General features: G+C 41.3%; 1 protein-coding gene and 1 long non-coding RNA gene across 27 annotated transcripts in view; one reads left to right on the forward strand and one right to left on the reverse strand.

The window, feature by feature from the left end:
* Positions 1-26,052, reverse strand: part of DOCK9 (dedicator of cytokinesis 9) — a 324,518-nt gene that overhangs the window by 166,590 nt on the left and 131,876 nt on the right. For 7 of the 26 annotated variants that reach the window (XM_082366038.1, XM_082366037.1, XM_082366057.1 and 4 more), the window contains exon 1: positions 7,313-7,571. The exons of 8 other annotated variants lie outside the window; for them this stretch is intronic. In XM_082366038.1, coding sequence (XP_082222164.1) covers positions 7,313-7,438 — 126 coding nt within the window. In that variant the 5' untranslated portion in view covers positions 7,439-7,571. Of the gene's footprint in view, positions 1-7,312; positions 7,664-26,052 lie in introns of those variants that run through there. 11 more of the 26 variants (XM_082366044.1, XM_082366042.1, XM_082366045.1 and 8 more) reach the window with 4 other exon arrangements.
* LOC309616056 lies at positions 8,071-13,192 on the forward strand. The gene is made up of 2 exons (XR_014237244.1): positions 8,071-9,680; positions 9,872-13,192. It is a non-coding gene; the product is annotated as an uncharacterized lncRNA (long non-coding RNA).

The raw sequence follows: 26,052 nt of genomic DNA on the forward strand, positions 1-26,052 counted from the left end.
CACGTATAATCAATTTACTGGGATTCTGGTAATAAGGTCACACAATTGATTTTTTCCAAATGTCCTACAACCATTAAAGGTGCTGTTACAGTTTCAGGTGTGGCTGATGAGAAGAAGCAGTACTCATATGGAAAGGGTGCTGGCTAAGAGGAAGAAATAGAAGAGTTTTGACCCTGGTCACCTAAGTTTGCACTTGAGTCCTCAAGTCACAAAGTGTTAGCTAACATTTTAATTTAGATCAAAAATAACAGAAGCAAAGGAGAGTTTGGGGGCACAGTACCCACATCACATTTAGCCAAGCAGGCTCCTCTAGGTGCATCCCTTTTTACTTGTTGGCATTTCAACATACTTGAATATTAGTGGCTAAAGTGATGAAGGTGGAAGAGGGAGGAATGAAGAGGGAGAATGATCCTCAGATCCCGTCTCTCCCAGAAGCCCTTTCTGCAACCTGTTCTTCGCATCCTGCAAAGGTGATGCCGAGAAGAAAAAAAAAAAAAATGTCGGGGGGAGCTTTGACATTATATCAGAGACAATACAAAGAAAACCATGGTTCCTGTGGGGCAGAAGCCCCCGCATTAGTGAGGGAGACTAGAGTACAAGCCTTAGCTACAACACAGCAGAGATGCATAATAACCTAACACGCTAGAATAATGATGCCATGATGGGCCACGGAGAACACAGTCTACGGGAAGATGTGGGGAGAGAGTTTTAAAGGCTTCTTGGAGGAGCTGGCATGTGACCGGGACTTGAAGGATGAAGGAGAAAGGTCGGGCAGTGAAGCCATGCCAGGCAAAAGAAGCACTGTGCCCGGGTGTGAAAGCACCCCCGGATGAAGAATACACGGCCCGGGTCAGGACGCATTTTGGAAAGTGCAGTAGATGAGGGAGACCTGCAAGCAAGTTCAGGGCCAACTTCTGAGGGTCAAGTGGGCTGTGCTTTGCCTCCTCTGCAAAGGAAAGTCAGGGGAGGGGTTTAGGGAGGAAATTAATAACCGTATCTGCGTTTTGGAAAGATTGGTCTGGTGGCACTTTGGAGCATGGCTCGAAGTAAGAAAAGACTGAATGCAGTAAGTTGACTGGGGCAGCCAGACAACCCTCGGAGATGAGGAGTCTGGAGGACAGACACCACGACTACCTCCATCTGACAGAAATGCAATCTCAGCTTAGAAATGTCAAATGTTTAGAAGACATAGGACCCAGGACTCCTGACCGTGAGTGCAGGGCCCTTGGTACCACTCACTTCTGCTTCTCCCTTAGTAGTGACAGCTCCCCACAGCAAGGAGATCCCAAAACAGAACTTCAGACTGGCTCTTCCCCGAGCACCCGGCAGAGCACTCAGAGACCCGCTAGTAGGTGGCACGTACACTTGTCTGGAAAGCGAGCACTAAAAACTTCTGAAGCCTCAAAACGGTACTCTAAGGGAAACTTCGGAAGAGCTGTATCACATTACAGGGATATTTCGAACTTCTGGAAAGTTGAGGATAAACTATAATTTCCAAGTCTTCTTGTTTCTAAAAATTATACTCAGTCATGTCATCTGTAGGCTCAAGCCAGGTCTTCTTGCCTCTCTTGTACAGTAATCCCTGGTAACTGCAAATTTGCTACCACTTCTATTTATTTCCAGGTTTGCCAACCCACTGCACTCATCTTATTCATTACATTGGGTGGAAATCCAGTATCCCCTGTTTTACAGCTCCTACAGCGCAAAACCCAAACGATTTTGGATAAACTAAGCTTAGAACCTGAAACTGAAACTCTAGGATCTGGATCTGACTCCATCACAGGTTATTCTGGGACCAAAGCTAATGACCCTGAAATACAGAGCTTTAGCCCCAGAAGAGACCTTCGAGATTATTTACTACACGCTTCTCATTTTACAGACGAGAAAAGTACTAAAGCCAGGGCCGGGCTGGCATGGAGTTGGGGAGGGAAGGGTGGTCATCCTCAGAGATTGAAAGGCAGATTCCAGACCAAAGCTGAATCTGGTCTCCAAAGTGCTTTCTCTGAGACCACCCAACACCACCCATTGCCTGTGACATAGTTCTGCTATCTTGTATTTAGCCACTACCTGTCAAAGGGCAGAGCACACTGGGCAACTGGCAGCCTCCTCTAAACCCTACGGCGACCACGGTGCCTATGCTACTGATTAGGGAATAAACATTTCAGGGTTATCCTGGATCGTGCTGTAAATCAGTTTTAAAAAAAAAAATCTAGGGAGGAAAATAAGATGTCTCCAGACTGTCAGATATTCCACAATCTATGCTCCTGTATAACTTTCCGGGAAGATGATAAAACGGAACACTCAAAAGGAAAGTGACGTAACTCCCAACTCCATCTTGTTCATGTTTCCAACTTCTTCAGGCATGACCATCCTTCTCTTTATCTTTCTGTGCTATTCAACTGCTGTTGTTCTGTCACTTTGAAATTGGCCTTTCTCTAACAATTAAAAAATTTTTTAAGGACAGAGAATTTTGAACCCCTCTTTTCCATCTTTATAATCCCAATGTCAAGCATAAGGAATACATTCATTTTTGTTAATGAATCATACATATGTGTTCAGGTATGGGTTCTGGAAAACCTGACTGGCAGCTTAAAACCCTGGCTCTGTCACTTCCTAAATGTATGACTTTGTGCAGGTTACCTAACGTCTCTGTGCTTAGTCTCCTCATCTGTAAAAAGACTAATAATAACAGTACCTGCCTCCTGGAATTGGGAGGATTAACTGAAATAATGTTTAAACAGGTTTAAAACAGTGTCTGACACAAAACAAGGCACTATATAAATATTTTCTATTTTTATCCTTACAGCGAAAAAAAAAAAAAAAGCAAGCAAGCAAGCAATTGCCATTACCTTGTTATAAAAAACAGTGACCAGCCACTCTGCCTCCACGTTGATGACAGACATGAGAAAAGAAACTCACCGGAGCTGGGTGGATTTTTGTGCTCTGTACGAGCAAGCCTCCCAGAAGACATGAGTGGCTCAGTGCTGTAATGAGGCAGTGATACGAGCTGTGGAAGCCCCTTCTCTGGGGTAAGAGAAGCATGCACTTCCCAAAGATTCCTTCCACCAACCGCTCCACAAAATACGGTGCAATAGCGGGGCCTCAATCACACAGACTATTCATGTGAACAGAGGTCCCTATGCCTTCAGTAAAGCAAGGCTAGGCCTGCTTTAGGTGCTAAAAAATAGAATGTGTCCTTGCTGAAGCTGATGATGATTTAAGTGTTGTCTGCCTAAGTGGAAAAGGATGGGTGAGATTAACACTCAACTGTGCCTAAAAACTACCACGTGAAAAGCATTTCTGAGGAAGGAAGCCCCTCATTACCCAGACCTTGCTGCCTGGGGAGAGGGAGCGTGTATCTCACTCAGCCCTGTATCCCCAGTGCACCACCCAGTATGTTTGGCAAACCTCAGTACTTATAAATGTGGCTGAATGAACAAACAAACAAACAAATGAAGGGGAAAACCAAAGAGCATAGTGAAGGCTTATGGCTCTGAATTAGTAAAATGTCCTGTTGTTTGTCACCTGGGAATATGTCATTACACAGAGCTTGCAGGAACTTCCTTCCTTTACTACTCAGTATTTAAAAAAAAAAAAAAGAAACTACATATTAAGTATCATCAACATAATATAATTAATTATTTCTAAAGACTTCCATAGAGATGCAGAAAAGCTTTAGAAGAGAAGAGCTTTATAAGTATAATTTAATTAACTCAATCACAGTCCTCTGAAGTCTTATAGGATGTTGACAACAACATGATCATTACCCATACGCTTATCCTTCAGGGTTTGTACCTTAATTCGTTTCTGCTATTTCTAGAGTAAATAGAACATAAGGGAGAAAAGGTTTCTCCAGGTAATGCACTGACTTGTCCAACCAGAAGCCCAGTCTCCTTCTCCTTTCTACACTGGTACACATGCTCCTTTCTCACGTGGTCATTTAGCTAATCATTTGTTCTTTAAAATGTTAAAATAAGAACTCAGATTCAGTGTTTAACACTTGAAGATTCCAGAAAATTATCAAAAATTGGGAATCCCCTGGCAGTCCAGTGGTTAGGTCTCTGCACTTCCACCGCAGGGGGGCACTGGTTCAATCCCAGGCCACGTGGTGAGGCCAATAAATAAAGTTCTGATTGCTGTTTTTTAAAAAAAGAAAAATATCAAAAATGGAAAAGGTGTTTCTGAAAAGATACTTCTTTAAAAATACCTAAGGAGTATACCTAACATGTGAAAATGCAGCTCTCTCCATCTTCACATCTTACAACCTTCAAAATTCGCAAAGTAAGACCTGTGCTGCAGTCCTCACCTGCCTCTTGAAAGTCACCCAATGCAAAGGCAACACACAGGACATATACCCCAGCCAGTTCTGACTCTCTGAGGCCACACCCTTTTCCTCTAAATTGTTGAGCCGTAACAATTAGAATAAATTATTTCCAGGAATTACATTAGAGTTTGGGGGGCAAAAATAGGTATTCAAATTCAGTGGGGTAACTAACTTGTAGACATCAAGAATATCCTGATTGTTCCCCGATTAGTCATTCACAGCCCACAGTCATTTTTCTATAGGGTTGGCAGTGAGCCTGGAGAGGAAAGGGGAAATTTCACCATGCACTTCCTCCCGTTTATGTCACAGTGAAGGGACACAACCTCCCTGCATAGGTGCCTGTAAGTTGAACCTTGCAGTCTCTGAAAATCTGTAATGTCCAAATATATACTTCTCTTAGAAACACTGACTTTACCTACCATGGAACAAGTAGCCACTGCTAAGGGAAACTTAACTGTTGCCCTGGCAGAGGGGAACGAAACATTGACTTCTGATAGAAGTTTTACAGAAAAAGTACTTCTGACCAGCATAAGTGCTTTCAGATACGTTTACTAGTACATTCACTGTTAGTCACTCACAGCCCACAAAGCCATTTCTCAATGATTATACATTGTACTAATGGCAAAGAATTGGAAACAAATGGAATCAAATTATGGTACAGTCATTAAAAATGATGACATAAATCTATACGTGGTGACAAAGAAAGATATTCTTGATATGTTCTGGGAGAAAATTAATGCAGAAATTTATAGTACTATGCATTTTCCAAACACACACAATAAATTATATTTTTATGTGCACAGGAGAAAGTTTGGAGAAAGTTATACACCAAATAATAAATGGCGGGCACTTTTGGAAATTAAAGGTAAGGGTACTTTACATTTCCCTATTTTACACTATTCATTTTTCTAATTATATGCATTAATTACTTTTCTGCTTTCTAAACTATGTAATATTTTCCCCAAGGAGTGATTGTGTACATAACTAAAACCAGCAAAACTTGATTTCAAAGTAAGTTACTTACATGTAAACATTACAGACTTGGGGATTCTCAACAGGCACACGGGCTACTAACATAATAGTAACAAACAGCACTACAACACACAGATCTCATGGTTGTGCTGGCATACTTTTAAAAAATCATCTTGGAGAAAAGCTGTATTCCGAGCAGTGTGTTGAATTCTCATTTCTTGTGGGCAGTGAGAATCACAGGTAAGGAGATCTGCCCTGGGCAGAGGCTCTGCTTAAATATCCTTGCTTCTCGTATCTGGTAGTAGCTCTTTTTATCTTGCTTACCCCAACGGAAGAAGAGAAACACCATGAGATAAGAAAAAGTTTCTTGTTGTATCACTGTTGCCTCCCCCTCTCCCTCACACCTCTCTCTGCAGGTGCACGGGCCAGAGCTCTCCATGCTGCCAGAAGCTTCTGAGGCCCCACAAGCACTCCCACCAGGTGCAGCTGCAGCCAGCACAGCCTTATCCATTACAGTGGAAAACGAACTCCCCGTGGAACTGCCTGGAGTGAGATTGGACCTAAACAAATAACTGGGACATAAGCAGCTGATTTTTTGAGCACAAGAAAGAGAAGCAAGTTTTTTATAAGTCACTTGGGTGATTAAAAAAAAAAAAAAATCACAGAGCATCTTTCTACAGTGTATTTAATCCTCTGGACAAATATTTCTACACATCTGGAGAAACACTGACAAAAGATTTTTAAGAATATTCACAAGGGAACCCAAACCACACAACTTCCTCCAAGAAATCATAAGCGACATCAGCTGGGAGCTTTAACCGGTTAAATCTACTACTGCATGAAAGCTGCTCAAGCTTCTCAATGGATAAATGAACTATTGTGCTAGCAGAAAGGAATCCAAGATAACGAATAACATCTCTAAACAATGTTGGGAGCAGGGAGGGGGGCCTAAATCTCTCAGATGAAAACCTACAGTGAAAAAGCCCATCACACTTTACTGACTTTCTCAGTTCGTGGTTAGCAACGTAATTTTGAAGGCAATACAATATAAGGCAGTCTCACAGGTCAAAGGCAATTTAATTCAAATAAAATGCATTACAGAGAAGTTTAAGTTCAGATTCTTAAAGACATTAATTGAAAATTAAGTTCATTAACCAAACACTTTATAACAGCAAATAAACCTCTGTGTTAAAAAAAAAAAAAAAAGTCACTATATAAAATTGCTAAGTACAAGCTTAACAATCCCTTTAACAGATCCTTTGAAAGGCTCAATTGTCCCCACCACAGGGCATGTTGGTGGTTTTTTGGAGTTTGCTTAAAAAATTATGTGCCTTTATTGTACTAAAGAAATTCCGAGAGAGAAGCACAACCTACTCATTGATGATAACAACGAAACCATTTTTCACATTCCTCCCTTACAAAGTCTACCGAAGCACTTGAATTTATCCAAACTGCTCTGAGTTTAGCTAATGTTAAAAATAGAAACTTTTCTATTAACTGGTTCAAAGCTTAGGTTATTTCTTACTTTGCTCAATTCAAGGCAAACCTGTTAAAATGAGTGAGAATACATGTAACTTCAGCAGCTATGTTCCTTAACACTCCCCCCATGTCATCATCATAATTTTCACAATCACATAAATACATAATGTAAATATGTTTTAATTTTGCAAAAGACGTTTTTCAATCCTGTAAAAGGCAATTACAATGCGCCTCTTGGGTTTACGTTTGACGACAGTGCAGCTAGGTGAGACATGAACAATACATAGTTGTTCTATACAAAGAAGCCTCCTGGAAACCACATTCACCCACAAAACGTCAACTTATCTTTCCTCCCAAAGAAGAATCAAAGTGGAACTGAAGTCAATCTACAGGAGGAAACAGAGAAGAGAGTTCGCCAGAAATAGGCAAGGCAAGTTTAAAATCAAACCAGAGAGCCAGAAGGCACCGAGCATGCACACGCAATAAAAGCACTGCGTGGAGAAGACAGCAGAAGCCCCGTGGATGGGGCCCTCTTACCAGCACTGGCCCCGGGCTCTCTGCTTCCACTTCTCCCTGGGCTGCATCCTTGCACTGCTGGGGGGACTCGATCACCAGCTCCTTTTTGACATTTCTACTACTTGTCCTGAATTTATCAGCCTGCATCCTCGGCTGAAAACGCAAGTCAGAAAGTCTGCAACTGGGACAGCTGAGAGTCCTTGGCTGTGCAAGGCACACGCATGCCAGAGGCCTGAGGACGGAAAGGAAGCTGACTTCCCAGGCACAAGTGGTCAGCCCCGCCGGCTGGGTCTGCAGAGCCCGCTCGGGTGGGAGGGCCAGCCTCCAGGGGTGTTACTACTGCTCGGAAAATGGGAGGTTCCCACTCGTCGGCCAAAGGAAAACAAACCCCAAACTGCACAATGCACAGTGTGCTGCCCCTTCGATAAAGACCGGCCTCATTGTGCCTGCTCCACGCGGCATGGGCCACATCGACCCGAATCAAAACAGTGCTGTGCTGAAAAGAAAACCAGTCACAGTCAGACTCCTTCGTGATTACTTCACATCTGGAGCTGAAGAGAAGCGAGGTCATCTGGCTGTTCTAAAATTCTTATAGTTTTTGGATGCTTTCCTTCGTGTTATGGCTAAACACCAAATGCTTGGCTGATGATCAAAGCAGGGAGGTGCAAACAGCAAGGGGTTCCTGTGGCCGGCACCTCACGCGTGCAGATGTAAGTGAAGAGTTTCTCCCTGCACGACAGCCCGCAGCACGCACACTTAATTTACCTACTATTTTATAGTAGATAAAAGATGAGGTCATCACACATTTTCATGAGATACCACATGTCATGGTAAATTAAACAAAATATTACTTTAAATCCATCAATATGTATGTGAGTACCAATAGGTTAATGAGTCTGGTACTAGGTACTGAGAGGATCACAGTAAAAATATAAGGCAGAGTAGAGTGTCTCTCCCTCTGGGAGTGTCAGAGCAAGTTGAGAAGGCAAGATTAATAGACATCATAAATAACAGGTTCATACAATTAATAGAGGTTTACACAAAAGCACAGGAAAGTAGATGGGTCACCATCCCATGGTTCAATGGTGATAGCACTTAAAATGTGTTTTCCCAAAAGCCTGCTATTTTAATCATTTCTTCACATTACTAGTGAAGTAACTTTTAAATCATCTCAGGAAAAACCAAAACAAAAGTGTTAAGGGATTTATTAATAAGCTACATGGAAAATGCACATTAAGATGGGATTAAATATTAATCTGTACTTCCTGGAATGCGGCAGAGTTTCTCCCAATTAGTTATTCTGCTTGTTTCATTGAGACTGGGGAGAATTTAGTAAGAGTAATAATAGAAGTAGAAGTAAACAATGGAACGAGGTGTCACTTAACAACAACAGGTGCCACAAGGTATACAGGTGTATATATCCAGGAAAATATAGAAACTATTATGTAAGGTATAGGTACAAGTCTCTTCCTCTCCTGGTCAAGTGACTGAGGCTGAGAGGGCTCCGAGGGGGCGCTGGGGGAGCCAAGATGGCGCCCTACGTCCACACGTTCTTCTTCCCACCAGGGCCCGCCGAGGTCACCCCAGTCTCTGTCACTCAAACAGCAGGAATCTTTCTGAGTGTGGATACTATTGGGTAATGAGTCACAAGGGTTCTATGAGTCCATTAAAAAAAATTAGTAGTTTCTATAGTATTTTTTTTAAACTACCCAATTTCTCAACCTTGGGTAATCTTTCAGGGTAATATAAACTCACCAAATCTGTGTTCCAAAATAATACAATCTATGGATTTTTAAAATCTATCTTTGGGGAGGGACTTCCCTGGCAGTCCAGTGATTAAGACTCCGTGCTTCCACCGCAGGGAGCACAGGTTCGATCCCTGGGCTGGGAACTAAGATCCCACATGCAGCACAGTGCAGCCCAAACAACCAAACAAAAAAAAAACCACAACAACAAAATTAAAAAGAAAAAACAAAAAAATTGTTTTTAAATCTATCTTTGAAAAGTTACAAGAGGATAGAAAAAACCCGAAGAGCCTGTAACATAAATATAGATTTGAAATAAGTTAAATCAAAACTTAGAAATGTTCTATAAATCAGAGGAGGCAAGCCATAAGCACTAAACAGACAAACTGAGCCCTAGTAAAGTACAACATAACCAACAGTTTGAAAACCTTTTCGAAATGGCTTGAGAAGTTCTAAAAAGCCCAATTCTTCCTCAAATCCCCATCATCATTAAGCCAACAGAAGTTCTGGACTTTAAGGAGAGAACTGCTATCCTATTTATTGGGTCAAAATACTCTGACATTCTGTAAGTAATGAGAAGGAACTTAAAAGGTTATTTATTTTATACACTGTTAAGTGCTCACCGTGTCCCAAACCCTGCAGAGGTAATTTATTTAATCTTAAATAAAATCCCCATCATCATTAAGCCAACAGAAGTTCTAGACTTTAAGGAGAGAACTGCTATCCTATTTATTGGGTCAAAATACTCTGACATTCTGTAAGTAATGAGAAGGAACTTAAAAGGTTATTTATTTTACACACTGTAAGTGCTCACCGTGTCCCAAACCCTGCAGAGGTGATTTATTTAATCTTTATAACAACCTTATGAAGTAGGTAACATGATTATTCCCATTTTACAGATGAGGAAACTGATGGGCAGAGAGGTTGCATATGTGCAGAAGGTCACACACTGCACTGGCAGTATGGGTGCAGTGTACACACTCTTCACCACGACGCTATGCTGAACCAGTTTTCTATTCCAACGATGCCAACAGCTAAAAAGTACAAACAGGTAAAAGCTACTGATCAGCAATTAAAGATAAAGGCAGCATCTGGGTTTAATCCAATCAAGGTAATTTCAGTGAAGAGGTAAAACTGTAAAAATGGCACAGCACAGTGCCTAATACATATGTAGGTATTTATTTAATGGTAATTACTATTGTTGCTGTTGCTATTCCAATCTGAAGAAATTAACCTTAGTCTTAAATTCAGGACTTCGGCTGTGTGATCTAAAATGACAATTCCGCCTACTGTGTTGCTACAACACATTACAAAGTGCTTAGGCAATTTAAAATCCACTGCCCTTCCCTCTTTGCGGCTTGATTGTGACAACAGCCTTTAAGCAGTTGTCTTGATCCCCCTGTGCGCATGCCATGAGCATCTTCTTCTTTAAGTTTTTCTATACTTTTCAAAACTTCAGCCATGAATTTATATTTCTTTTGTAATCGCAGAAAAAACTCTGAACTGGCTCTGAGCTTCAAGGTAGCCAAGACAGAAAGGCAAACATAATCAGTTCCATAATTCATATCATCAAAACAAAAGAACATACCAAGCTGTAAGGCAAGTAAATTTTTTCAAGTTTCTCACACAGAGAGTTACATAAAAGAGAACTGATTAATGTCTAGACAAGGTTCTCAACATGTTTACAGGAAATGCAGCAGCAAAATTCACACGGCTTTCTCACCACCACCTCAGAGCATGATACCGAAATCCCAGATAAAGGAAAGCAATTGTGAGAGCAAGACATTGGTCTAGCCTGTCACCTTCGAGTGGGTCCACTTTTTATGAAAGAAGGAAATTCTCAGGACTTAGAGGAATGGAGATACTACTGTCACCAATCCTGCCACCTAACTTCTCAGGCAATGGAAGGGGCCCTTGTTCGATTCTGCTCATTGAAGACAGACAAACACTTTAGAAATCTGCCTGTCAAGGGGAGTCACACAGTACAGAATTTAGCATCCGAACCTAAACCAACAAGTAGGATGTGGTTCCTCTAAGGGATTCATGAGATCAATGTCTGAGGACATGAGAATGACATCTGGTCAGAGCAGCCACAAGAGGAAATGCCATCTTAGAAGGACAGGAAGTATGTGGTCAAGTTCTACTTTACAACATTTCAAAGAACAAGGTATAGGCTGGACCTCTGGATTCAAATCCACAAGCATTCACCAAGCTCCTAACTCTAGCGACCTCAAGTTCTTTCACACACTAACCAGTTTAACTCTTACAATAACAAAGACGTCTATCAACATGCATTAAGGGTATAGAGTTTTACTGTTAAAACAGAATGGAGTAAAAACCATGGGAAAGTAGGAACATTTCAGAGACAAGATGAAATGGATGTTTCTGTATATGGGTTTCAGCTCTCAGATTTTGATATACATACAAATTATTATACAGGTTGGGTACAAAAAAAACATGAAGACTTTATAGGAAATTTAAGGAATTTTCCAAGGGTAATTTTTTACTATAAGAAAGGCTAACTTTAGACTCCAAAGCCCCCATCTTCCTCCTCCCACAGTAAGATGAAGTTCCATCACATTCTGAAAAGCAAGAAGCTGAATAAAGGACCCTCTCGCCCAGAGGACATCTCAAGACCCTGTTTACATGCCACCTTCCCTCTGAAACTCCCTGGATCCTCCTGGCCAGACTGAATTAGCTCCTCTTCTGATGCCATCTGGGCATTAGTTTCATTTACCTCTAATCTTGGAGCTTTTCACAGTCTACCTTTTACTAAGTTTGTATGTGCCGCACTCTTCAGTGAGACTGTAAATTCATGGGGGCGGGGACTGTACCTTAACCACCTCTGAGTCCCCAGTGTCTGAGGTACTGCAAGCATTCAAAACGTATTGGCTGAATTGAATTCTTATGGCAGTTTTATGTCACCAGTTATCTTTAGCCCTAAAGTGCAATTTGGTGGTTGTAAAGTTATGCAAATATTTTCATTTGTTAATGACCCAAATTAAGGCAGAAGCATTCAACTGTTCATAAACTGAAACCCAACGGATCATTTACTAATAATTAAAATGTTCCTTTCTCCCAGCTAAGAAAATGTTATTCTGCAAAACTTGCTAGCCATTTTTAAAGACAAAGGTATCCTTGGAAACAGTGTAAGTGAACCTTTAAGAAGTGCAAATAAACTTGTTTTTAGCAATGAATTATATAAAAATTCAAACTGCATTTTGCTGTAGCTAGTAACTATATAAAGAATGACTGTGCAAGGAATAAATGTCAATTATCTCAATGGAATTTTTTTACTCTCCTATTAGAGGTTCTTGGCATATCAGGAGGATATTTAAAATATAACAACTTTAAAGGCAAATATATATATATGCCTTTAAAGTATATGTAAAGTATATTTGAATAAATAAAGTGTACTCTACTTTGGAGTAGATAGTTAAATACATATTAGATATATACTCCAAAGTAATCATTCCTTTTCTCTTTTGTGGGAAAATGTGAAACAGTAAGAAAAAATTATTAAGAAAAATTGCAAAAAGGAGCAAATGACTAAAGATTTTCCACAGTGTATGGGTCAGCTTGCTAGCCAGAGAAAAGAAAAGGTGTTGGGAATATGATCTGTCCCGCTGAGAAAACAAAAATATGGTACACAGAAGTAGCAGAACAGAGTACAGGACAAGATTGGAGGCAATGGGTGCAGGGAGCAAAGTGCTAAATAGTCAGTTACAGTAGAGGAGGGATATGGTGACAAAAATATAGGCTAGATGTGGGGACAGGTAGAGGTGGGAGGGGAGAGGAGACAGGGTTTCTATACCAGACCCCTGGGGCCTCTCAGAAGAGTTAATATCAAAAATACATTCTGATATAAAGTCTGATGCTCACCTCAGTGACTCCTGTCATTAGAGATTTAACCAGATAATCACAGAAACGAGATACACATCATCATCTAGCCTAGTGTTTCTTAGTCTGGAATCCAATGCTGAACTTGGGAGGAAAGTAGTCCACGAACCCTCTAAAATTACATTCAAAATTTTGTGTTCCTGTAATTTCTGAGGAGAAGCCCCTAGAGTTTATCTAGTTCTTAGAGAAGGGACCAAGGGAAGACCCTCCACTCACAGAATAAGGTAACTGGGGTCCAGAGGGACTAGCCAGAGAGTCAACCAAAGTTTTAAGATACAAAGCTCTTCACTTTAGCAGGTTCAAATTCAATTTAAGTAGAGATAAAGCAATTTAAATGGTTTAAGTGGTTAAATAAACAGACCATTAGATGGCAATCAGCAGTGTCAACACCTGCAGTCTTACTCATTTGCTGATTGACGGCCAAGTCAGCAAATGAGTCATCAGATGAAGCCTAATGCCCAGGGGACACCCAAAGGCCAACACAGTAAACCTCCAAACAGAGCAAATAATAGAACCAATAAAAGTTATGTTTTTTGAGAACTTTTGATGACATTGAGGAAATGCCCACAATTATACACATATACAAGACTGAAAACAACAGCAACGACAAAATGTGACTGCTGGTTACTTCTGGTATGTAAGATTATTAGTGATTTTATTTTTCTCACTCTTGTTTTCCAGATTTTCTTCAAAAGCACTTATCACTTCTATAGTTAGAAATAAACAAATACGCTGTATTACAAGGTAATGGCATAGAGAAGGCTCACACTGAGGTTTTAGCCCCACTATACTGCTCAACAGCTGTGTGCTCTTAGAGAAGTCACTTCACCTCTCTGGGACCCACACACTTTACCTGTAAAACAACAGAGAACTTAACACCAAAAGATCTTTCCAGCTCTACATGTCTATAATATTAACTGTTAAAACTTCCCCTATTGATGGCATTTGGGGAGAAATAAACCATCCGAATGGAATGTTAAACATTTCAAAATCATATTGCCCTACTACACACAGAATAAAAACACAAAGACTAAAAGGTAGATATATTTCTAAACGTATCAGATCCTCATTTCCAACAGAGCTGGGGCAGAGACGACAGGCTGGCAGAGGACAAGAATTATAGGATGTTCTACTGGTGAAGAAGCAGGAAGGGGAGGCCTGCTGCCCTCTCTCCCCAGCTGGGGGTGAGCCCACAGGGCTGGGACAGTGGGGGACAGGCCCTAACGAAGGCTCTGTTTTCAGATGAGGAAAGTAAGATGGGCAGAGTCCTCCCATTTCTACCAGCTGTGGAAATCTAGAACAGCGACTTCACCATTCTGGGGGCCCAGTTCCCTCACCTGGAAAACAGGGATCAGAAAGTCCACCATTATTATCCAGTTCCCTCACCTGGAAAACAGGGATCAGAAAGTCCACCATTATTATCCTAGCTAGATACTGTTCACTCCCAAGACCCAGGTGGATAATGGACGTGTCCCACCACGTGGAGGAATGCTGCCTGCAGCTGCGAATGATCTAGAAGCTTCTCAGTAAAGACAGTCTTCCCCACCCCACCTGCAGCATCCCCTTTTCCTGCCTCCATTCTTGCACAGCCTCCATCACCACCTGGCACTCTATATTCTGTTTTCCTTATTTGTTTAGTGTCTGTCTAACTCCAATTTAAAAACAGAAGAAGCTCTGCGAAGACAGAGATTTTTGTCTATCTTGTTTACTGTTCTAGTCCCAGGTCCTAAAAGAGGGTAGGTGCTCAAAACACATTTACTGGATGAATCTACTAAAGGGTTGGGAACCCAGTCTGGATATAGAGCTCTTACACTCTGGATACCCACAGTTTTTCTGTGAACTATTTATTTTAGTCAGTATAATGATAATTCAGCCAGCAGTGTCAATGATTTGTTTCAGAGATGGAAATTTACAAAGCCAAGGAAAACATAACGTGCCTGGGATTTCTCTCAGGAAATGAAACTCCCGGCCTGAGCTACCAAAGCCCGGCCTGTGGCAGCCTCAACCTTGACTGGAGCATGTGTTATCTCCCCTCGTCAGCTTTGAGCCCTGGGAGGGGGGATGGCTATGTACTGTGTACACAGTAGGTAATCCATAAATGTTTGCTTATAGAAACAAAGGATGAAACTGCCTCACCTTGGTTTGATTTATCACGAACTCAAGCATCAAGGGAGTTCACACGAAGTAGAATTTTCTAACTTTCCCCACCATGTGACAAATACTGAGGTGAAGAGCCAGAGAATGCGTGCTTGGCAAGAAAAAAATAATCAAAACCTTTGTTGAAAGCACTAAAGTTTTTCTTTCAAATGCCTTATTTGGTTATAAGTGGAAGACAAATGTCCATTCTTTCACTTCTCCCCATATCCACCTCTCAAAACAACATAATGAAAAACACGAATAACCACCCTCCAGGTTTACAGGTTTCATTAAAATATTTGTGTATGTTAATTTACTTAAAGCATGTTCCATCAGTGTTTATAAGGTGCAAAGCCGAGGGACCATCTTGATGCCTGCATCTAGATGACAGAGATGGGATAAGCAGGGAGAGGTCACAGGGCTCTGATTACTCCCAGGTGTCACAGTTCATGGCCATCAGCTCCCTAACAAGGGGGAAGGAGAGAGAACGGGTCCAGCCAACACTGCACACCTACTTCTGCAAAAAGGAAAACACTCCCAGGCTGCAAGGGGCAAACCCACCATGAGGAAACTTCGCAAAGGGGGTGTGGAGTCTCCTCCAGAAGATCTGGCCAAATTTAGCTTGCATTTAAAAGACAATGATCATTTACAATCATACCGGTTCCCTAACAATAATTGGGAAGTCCCCTCTTTTAAAAAGCAGTAGATTATGTCCCTTCCATAAGATAAACTCATCGGCAGCAAAGATGATGTGTCCCTTCTAATCCTGCTGCCTAAATGAGGGCCCTCCAAGCTCATTGTGACTGATTTCCTTTGTGAAATTAAGAGACTGACAAGGAATAGAAAATAAAGCCGACAGTTTTAGGAGGCTCAAATGTTATTCCTGGACAATACATCCTGACAAGTCAAAGCTTCCCCCCGAGTGCTTGTAAAAATACATAACTAAACTAAATGAATTTTTCATAGATAAGCTACAAATAAAGGTGACCAGAGGTGGAGATGCAAACAAGGCAGGTGGGGAGGGCAAATGTCAAAGGAAGGCAGGCCATCAGAGCTTCTCTTCACTGCCAAATCAACACACACACATCACACAACTCAGAAACCAACAGTGGTGGTGGTGGTGATGGAGCTGCAGCACCTCTGGTCCTGTACTGAAGGTTGAACAGTCCAGTGCTACTTCTGTCACATTTCTAAAGTATTACACATGCAACACAATGGACTTCAGCTTTCCCCTCCCACACAAGGGAAAAAACTCTTCTTCCAGGAAAAGCATAGTTAAAAGAGAGAGGTGGGAAAAAAAAAAGAGAGCGAGAGAGAGACATGTTTAATCAAGCTCTGAAAAGTGCAACACCAGGGGGTATGAATATTCCACTGGCCTTTCCAAAAAGGGGGCCAGGTCGTGAAGTCCCTCTGTCGATTCGAAAATAGCAGGTTAAATAAATACGAAATAAATGAGTCTTCCAAAGTTGTATGAAGCATTTAGGAACTTTCCAGGCACACACTTCAATTTATGTTTTGCCAAGACCTAAATCTAGAAGTCAATAATTATTTATTTATTTAGGTAACTGTCACGGAATTTCAACACAGAAGGGGAGAGGAAAGGGAAGAGAATGAGTGGCTTGGGGTCTGGCAGAGATGGGCAAGGAAACCACTCCCAAGTCCCTACTATGTGCTAGGCTTTCAACATACATACTCATTTAATTCATTTCAATTTAACCGTTACAATAATTACACTATATGGAGGTATTTTTGTTTATAGAAACTGGTGTTTTTATAAATTAAATAACTTACCCTAAGTTCACATAGTTGCTGTGCTTTGGAGCTATGTTTCAAAATTAATTTTAAACCTAGTAATTAAGTAGGTCGGAATATTTTAAGAGTTTTTAAAAATAAATTTATTTATTTATTTATTTATTATTGGCTGTGTTGGGTCTTCATTGCTGCGCGCAGGCTTTCTCTAGTTGAGGTGAGCAGGGGCTTCTTTTCGTTGTGGTGCGCGGGCTTCTCATTGTGGTGGCTTCTCTTGTTTCAGAGCTCGGGCTCTAGGCATGTGGCTTCAGTAGTTGTGGCACGTGGGCTCAGTTGTTGTGGCTCGTGGGCTCTAGAGCACAGGCTCAGTAGTTGTGGCACGTAGGCTCAGTAGTTGTGGCTCGTGGGCTCTAGAGCGCAGGCTCAGTAGATGTGGCGCACAGGCTTAGTTGCTCCGCGGCATGTGAGATCTTCCCGGACCAGGGCTCGAACCCGTGTCCCCTGCACTGGCAGGCAGATTCTCAACCACTGCACCACCAGGGAAGCCCCTAAGTTTTATTTCAAACATAATTTTACCTCCCTTTCGAAAATGTATCTCCTTAAGGGAGCCACAGAAAATACTGGAGAGTTTTCTGAGGCCTGAAAATATTAGAATGGAAGATAACAGGAAGTGAAAACTGAAATGCAATGTTAATAGCGGTTGCGTCTGAAATATGGAACAAAGGCTTTCATCTTCCCTACTTTCTACTTATCTACACTTTTTAGACTTTCTTTAATAAGCATGAATTACTTTAAACTAAACACATTATTTAAACCTGCTAAAGCCATTTATTACCATTTGGGAAACTTTTTAAATTATGTCTAAAAAGTAGCTAATGCGTATATAATACTTCCTCCATGGCCGGGACTGGGATAGGTTAAGTGAGGCACTCAACTGAGGAACAGAATTTAAGACAGCACTGAAAACTCAGTAATCAAGATACATAAAATTTAATGAAATACTAAATCAAAGTTAATACCCAAAAAAAGCCATGATAGACAAATCAAAACTTGAAATAAAGATAAGATCAGTACTACTGATTGCTTTTTCTTTTTGCTTCAGGCTCCAATACAGCTCTGCTCAGCATGGGCTTACTCTGGGCCTGGCACTATGATAAGCAGTATATTTAGTCCTCCACCAACCCTTATTTTACAGATGAGGAAACCAAGGCGCGGAAGTTAGGGAATTAGTCCAAGGTCACAGAGGTGCTCTGTGGTAAAACAATTTTTAAAAGATTAATAAGAGGTCATTTTTACTTGCCTTGACCATAAAGATAAAATCAGCATCTATTTTTATAACTGGTCTACAAGTGACCAGATCTTCAGATGATCATCCACAACTTGAAAGATTTAAAACTTAAGCTCAACATAAGTTCTTCTTCCTTAGAAGATGAGGTGAATACAGGGGCAATTTGAGCAAAGGACCAAAACCTCACTCTATTGAAACCTTTTTTATTTTATTGTTCACACATAGGTGAAACCTCCTAATAGTTCAAAGTAGGGAACAGAGTGAAGGAAGACGGAAATGTGAGGGCAAAGACTTTCCTCCCATTTTAATCCCCTAAAGGAAGGCAGGAAGGAAGAAACAAACAGTATAACCTGGAGATCCAGCTCCCAGGGCAAGACAGTCTCTCCATGTGCTAAACTGTGCAACCCTTCAACCCATAGCCTGCAAGGCTGATGCAGCACACAGACCCACTGTGGTCCCCCTTGCCCTCCTCACCACCCCCATCCCAAGTCTTATGCACAAAGACTACTGACTGTTTTGCCTCCTCATGCCTCACCTTCATGCCTCCAGAAATGCTGTCTGTCAATCTGGAATGTTCCCCTACCACCTCCTGATCTGAACCTGTCAAATGCCTGCTCGCCTCTGTATTATACAGATCCAGGACCCCACCCAGAACTTCTGAATTGAAACCTTGAGCTGAGACCCAGGGATCTATAGTTTTCACAGCTCCGCGGGTGGTAACTATGCTGCAGGCTTTCACCTAAGTCTGAGAATCACTGATCTTAATTTAATAACGTAAAAGATATAGGATGAACACCCACAATGGTTAAGCCCAGATCCAATACAAGGAAACATGTAGAGTATGGGGATGAGGCCAAAACCTTTACTATCCTCCAGGGGATGAACACACGCCTTAGCCTAATTGAAACACCATGGCAGGTTTCGACTTATTAGTGACTGATCATTTCTATTTAGCTGCACTTTTTGGAAAAACACAACTTTGTGGGTGGGCTCTTCCACCAGAATCACCCTTCACCCACTTTTCCTTGCTCCTTCTTCCCCCACCCCTGCCAAAATAAAATGCCTTTCAATTTCAAGCCAATAAGAAAAGATCTACAGAACAGGACAAGATTCACACATCTCTCAAATTATTTTTGGGGTCATCACACACTGAAACAGGCGCTTAGCAGTATACTTTCCTGAAAAGAATATAGAACAAAACCAACCCTAGGGTTTTGTTGCCTAGAATCCCTTCACAAATACCTTGTTTGCCAGCTGAATTACAAGCTCTTATTCAAGTTCAAGTTTGTGACCATTATGGTGGCTCACTAAAAGCAATGAAGCAATCTGTTTAGAGAAAGGCCACATGCATTTCTAAGGATTTCCTTTCTTCCTGCCACAAGAGGAATAAGATGCCAAAGTGACATCCCCCATATGTATCCTCCACACTGCAATTAGCCCAGTAATGAAAAAAAAAATACCCCTAATCCAATATTACAGTCTAATGTACTACTATTTTCCTTTTAAATAGAATCTCAGATGTGTACATTGGACTGAAAAAACTTACATGAGCTTTCCTAGTTCCTGATTTAAGACTTAAAAAAAGGTGGTAAAACAAAAAATCTTAAACAAGTTTTGTTTAGCAGCATTTTTAAACTGAGACTATGTTAACACTTTCCCTAGCATGTCATTTTGAGATAACGGCAGCAGATACTCCAATATGTGTTCATTCATTTGGGGGAAAACACAGGACTTCAGATTTATTGCAATAGAGTTAAATCAACTAAAAGTGTCAGCAGACCCATCTCCCCGGAGCTGATGTGCCACCTCCAAGTCTCCACTTGTCTCAGGGACACATGCTCATTAAATGAGGAAAACAAACCATCTGATGGTCAAGTTCTTTCAGCTCAAACTTACTGCAATTCAGTACTACATAGTAGCACCACAGCTAATTGGGCTTACTTTATTCTTCTACTGTGACACTAATTTTGTCATACTCTGTGCAAACCAGCACTTATCACAAAAGAGAACTTCTTAGGAACTTTCATTAGAGTAGTTAAAAGAGCCAAGAGGAATGCTCTCCCATATTTACTCATTAATCCATTCATGATTTAGTGGATTCACACATTAAGTCTCCTGCCCGCCTCAATCACTCACAAGCATTTCTTAACCACAGGGCACTGTGCAAGGACGGAGAGGTAAGGAACACACAGTCCAGTGGGGGAGTGAAGATGGAGGGATGCAAATGAGTAATGTACATACCACGTGTGGCAGCGACTGGCCAGAACTGTGCTGTCCACTGAAGTAGCCACTAGTCACACGGGGCTATTGAGCATTTGACATTTGGTTAGTCAAACTGAAATAAGTTCTAAGTGTAAATTTCAAAGGATTTGGATGAAAAAAAAAGAATGTAAAATATCTTGTTCATAATTTTTTATTGCTTACGTGCTGAATAATACTTTGAATATACTGGATTAAGTTAAATATATTATTATAAAATTAATTTCATGTTTCCTTTTTTTTTTTTTTTTTATGTGTATGCCTGGTCTTGCAACCATGCTCTTTATTTATTTATTTATTTATTTATTTATTTTATTTTTTTATTTTTGGCTGTGTTGGGTCTTCGTTTCTGTGCGAGGGCTTTCTCTAGTTGTGGCAAGTGGGGGCCACTCTTCATCGCGGTGCGCAGGCCTCTCACTATCGCGGCATCTCTTGTTGCGGAGCACACGCTCCAGACGCGCAGGCTCAGTAGTTGTGGCTCATGGGCCTAGTTGCTCTGCGGCATGTGGGATCCTCCCAGACCAGCGCTCGAACCCGTGTCCCCTGCATTAGCAGGCAGATTCTCAACCACTGCGCCACCAGGGAAGCCCCTCCTTTTAATTTTTTTAATACAGCTACTAGAAAATGTAAAATGACAGATATGGCTGGCATCATATTGTTATTGGACAGAGCTGGGCTAGATGCTCCCCAGTACTGTTTCTTCTTCCTGGGTAGAAAGAAAGACCACCTTTTCCAATCTGCTTGGCAGTTAGGCTGAAACTATGCGATTGGATTCTTGCCAAGGAACATAAGAAAAATGAGGTAGCAAAGTCTAGGTGCAGTTGTAAAACAAGGTGCACAACGGTCCCAGCTCTCTCTCTCTGTCTCTTTGATGGGCCCACTGAAAGCAGAGACTCCACAGGCAGCTCTGAGGAAGTCCTGGGTAAGGGAGAAGCCACAGATGTAAGGAAACTAGATTCCTGAATCATGATGTGGAAGACCACTCAAGGTATACCCAATGAGATCTTGTCACAAGCGAGAAATAAACCTGGTGTTAACCTACTGTCATTTGGTTACAGCAGTTAGCCTACCCTGACTAATTAACACGCTAAGAAAAAGTGCCTCACGTGACAGATGACTATCTGCTCAAGAACTCTCAGGATAAGCTTCAGAGATGAGGTGCCACGTGAAAGGTGACTAAACATGGTGGTTCTCCAACTCCATCATGTCAGAATTACTCAGAGAGCTTGTTAAGACGAAGACTGCTGGGTCCTCTTCCAATCCTCTCTAGGATGATCCAGCTAGGGAGGGAGGTCTGTGTGAGAGCGCTAGCCCTCTAAGGACACCCTCCTCTGAGCTGTGTCAGTCTCCCTTCCCCAAGTCCTCCAGCGCAGGAGGCCTGGAGGGCCGGTGAGAATCTGCAGCTCGAACACGCTTCCAGGTGTGCTGGCGTTGCTCGTCTAGGCAGCACACTTTGAAAACCAACGTCTTTAAAGAACAAGATTTGTCAAGCAGTGAACCGAACAAAAGGCATTCAGGGGAAAACGGACTACTATCCAGAAAGGTTTGGAGGGTTGGAAGAGCACGGTGTGTTTGGGGAGCAGCCAGATTTTCAGTGAAGAAGCGTCACAGGGCCTGGGAAAGGAGTAAGGGGGAGAAAAAACCAGAGAAATGGAGACTTGTATTCAGCAGTCAAGAGTTTGAATTCTGCCTGAGTCCTCAGTGAGAACCTTAAAGCAGAGCTTTCCTTTCCACAGCATAGGCAGTAATAAAAATAATTACTCTCAAGTCAATATGAATGTCTGCTAATACGTCAACTATCTGCAAAATTCCTGGGAAATGACAGGGGTACAGAGTATGGTGATTTATTCATTATGGACAACTGTGAGACTCCAAAATCATAATTCTTGGATGAACCACCCCTTTATTATCATCTTGTTATGTGACCTGAGAAACAATTTAACTGCCATGTAATTGCTGTGTTTGTGCTATAAGCAGAGTAACATCTGCCTTCAATGTACTTTACGGAAACTTTTGGGAAATTAGATATGGAAATTTTAAAAATTTGCTCCTAGGAAAAGATATATAATTCACATGCAAAGAGTGTCTATTATTTTAACCAGGTGCTACTCAACCTGGTGAGATACAAATGGCTAACTGTCTTGGAGAGAAGCAACCAGAACTGACAAACACCACAGCAGAAGATAGATGGGACTGTGCTGGGTTCAGGAAGGCAGGGGCTATGAGGAACAAGACTTCACTAGGAATCCCTTCCAGTGGTTCAGTTCTAAGTGCCTTCCTTCCCACTATTCAGGACATACACACACACACACACACACACAAACAACAACAACAGTTCCCAACTCACTCAACTGGATTAAAAGCCAGATGTTAGTGCCCTCTGAATAGCCGTAAAATATGGCAGTGAGACAGATAAACTCTAAAATCACTGTTAACAATATTCTATGAAATCATATTCTAATTTATGACTATACCAAATTTGCAACCCTACCACAATTGTTTATTCACACAGGCAACATAGTTCTTAAAAATTAAATGGTGAAAATAGATTTCTAGGTGCAAGATGCTGAAACAGGCATGCTGTTTGTGCTGTACCCAAATGAACGCTGGGGAAAATAGTGTTTTTCTTTCTAACAGTACAAGGAGAAAGACTTCTATTTGAGCTAAACATATTCTTTGCTCAAATACAAATGGTCCCTTTGTGATCTAACGGTCCCTTAGTTATCATTTGGGGGAGGGGGGAAGTGATTTAAAATAGTTTGTTAAAAAACAGTTTATTAAATGTTTTCTCTCACTGTAGTTAGAATTAGATTAATAATACATGGAATTCGCTTATGTCAAAAATTCAAGGAGCAAACTGGTTTTACACTAAAGAGAAAAATATTGTATCACTTTCAGCAATATAACCTTAATACAGTCAAGCTGCAATATGAGAAGATACTTTTTCGATATCCTTCATTCACACACAACTCTGTCAAATAAATTTCACATATATTATCAATTTCTTTTATCAGGGCACTGTCATAGGTTTCCAACATTTATCTTGCCAAGCAATAATACTAAAATACAAAACCCAAACAAACAAACTAAAAACAGATAACGTTAATCACTACCATTGTTTCATATAGAAAGGTTATTAAAACATATACACACAAACATACTTGCCACTAGGAATGCCAATCTTATATTTTTTTCTTAAAAGCTTTTAAATCTTTAAGAGCTCACTACATTCCCTTATTTTTCTCACTTGCACACAGATCAGAAAGAGCTTTGTCATGGTTTGAGGACCAGCATTTGAGAACCTAGGAGGGAGGCAATCAAATGCTCACAGTTGATGAGTGATCACCTAGCTCCCTGCAAAGGTGGGTTTGAGTTGGCTCTTACGGTATAATTAAGGGAGCTTCCAGGTTGGTAAATATGTGGAGATTCAGGGAGAGTGGTGTGACTGGAGAGAGCATGGAAGCTCCGTGCTCTTTCCCCACACCTTGCCCTATGCATCTCTTCCATCTGGCTGGGCCTGAGATCAGATGTCAGAAAGGATGAAGCCAAATACTGCTGACACTACTCCTGCTTTTGGAATCTGACAAAAATATACAAGCCTGCAACCCTGAGTGGCCTCGCCCTGGGAGACTTTTTCATACAACATGATGATGGAGTGGATAGTTGTTAATGACTGAATGAGATTCTAGTAATGTGCCAGTATCTTCTCACCTTTATGATTGTTTTGCTGTAAGAGTTCCTTGTTCAAAGACCAGGGGCCAGACTGTGATTTATAATAAGAAATACATATTTGGTCTTTGTCCCATTTCTGGCACAGAGCTCCTAACAAAATAAGAAGAAGAATTCAGAATTGGATTGGTGCTTCAAAGTTTAAGAAAAAAAAAAAAAAAAATCAGTGAACTCGACTTCATTTACTTCAGAAAAGTCCAGAATGAAATGCCCACTGCAGAGGAAGGGCTGTCAGCATGAGTCTCAACAGAAGCCGGGATGTGCACACCATCTCCCCGGACAGAAATGCTGACGGAGACAGGCACCCTGTTCTGCCTGCCTTATTCTGAGCACTTAGGCTAGTTTTGAGCACTCACCCTCCAGACTACAGACTTAACCTGAAGCATGAGATACTCCAATCTAGCGGTTATCAACTGGGGGTGATCTTGCTCTCCTCCAGGGGACACTTGGCAATACCTGGAGACACTTTTGGTTGTGATGTCTTGTGGAAGAGGCATCTAGTGGGTAGAGGCCAAGGATTCTGCTCAACTTCCTACAATGTACAAGTCACCCCCCTACAAAGAATTATCCAGCCCAAAATGCTGAGAAGCCCTGCACCAACCCTATCAGAGGACTGACTGACTTCTCAAATGTACAGATCTTCTTCTGCAACAAGAGAATGCAGGCACAGAGTCCAGTGTATTCATCCTACAATTCTATCTTATATAATCATGTTATTTATAATCATATATGTGAGTGTACATAATATTATATATATATATACATATATATTTACAATTATGTCTCTAATCAAGGTCAATTAATTATCTTTGTTCCTTCCTCCCAATTGTGCTCCTAATATAAAGTGGTATATAAAGTGGTAGTTTATCTTCCCTTTTCTTTCCATTCTTTTGTATGACTTCTGGAAGAAAATTAGAAACATGCTTATCCAAAATCCAGGCCTTACATATGGTAACTAATTTTTTGTGTTAAAAATATTTAATTATTATGTTTTAGAATAGTACATTCTAGAAGCCCAACAATATTAAACATTAAGTTTTATGTTTCTGTTCACTTTAAATTGTAAACAAGTAAAAAACTTTAAGAAGTTAGTGAGGTATGGTTACCAGTCCACAAACAGGAAATTGTATAAATGACCAAGGTGTTCTAAAGAAATGTACACATAGAAAAACATCCCTAGTGTCTGAATCATGCTGTTAGAAGTCTCTCTGCTGGGTGGTGGTACTCAACCGTCCAGGTCTATGTGCGTGCAGGTCATGCGGCCACAGAGGACCCTGAGTCCCACCATGACAGAGACACCCTTTCCCAGGAAGGCCTTTGCTTGTGGACATTCTATTAATATCGTTCCCTCAGGTAAAGCTAATGGCAGGGCACCGTTGGGAGTGATAACGTTACAGTGGCTCATCACATAACGCCGGCAAGTGGGCTGGGAGGAAGGAGCACCGGGAGACATGTTGACTCGTCAAGGTTTCTACAAACACGTGCAGAGCTCCCAAGGGAATCATCCTGTAAGTAATGAGCTACACAACTGCTGGTTTACATATAGTTGTGATAAGCGTGTTGAAAGAAACACAGAAGATGCTTACCCAGTCTGGGGTCAAATAAGCCTCTCTGAGGAAGATACTTTGCGGCCAGAAGGAAGAGTGAAGTTGAATAAAGAATGGCTGAGTTAGAGCAAGTTGGGGGTGCGGTTAGCACAGTACATGCAAAGGTTCTGAGGCGCAAAAGAGCTTGCCCATTTGGGGAATGAAAGACAGCCCACTCAATTTCAGTGCAGTGGTCCAGGGAGAACAGCACATGCTGAGCCTGGTGGGGTAAGCAGAGTACAGATTCACCCTGACAGGTGTATTAAAGATTGTGTGAGCCTGAGCTCACATGGGAAGCCATCAAGGGGTTTCAGGCAGAAAATGATAATGTGGCCACATGTGCACAGAGATGAGACCAGAGCTTCAGAT

Source organism: Balaenoptera borealis, assembly GCF_965194805.1.
Source record: "Balaenoptera borealis genome assembly, chromosome: 18".
Lineage (NCBI taxonomy): Eukaryota > Metazoa > Chordata > Mammalia > Artiodactyla > Balaenopteridae > Balaenoptera > Balaenoptera borealis.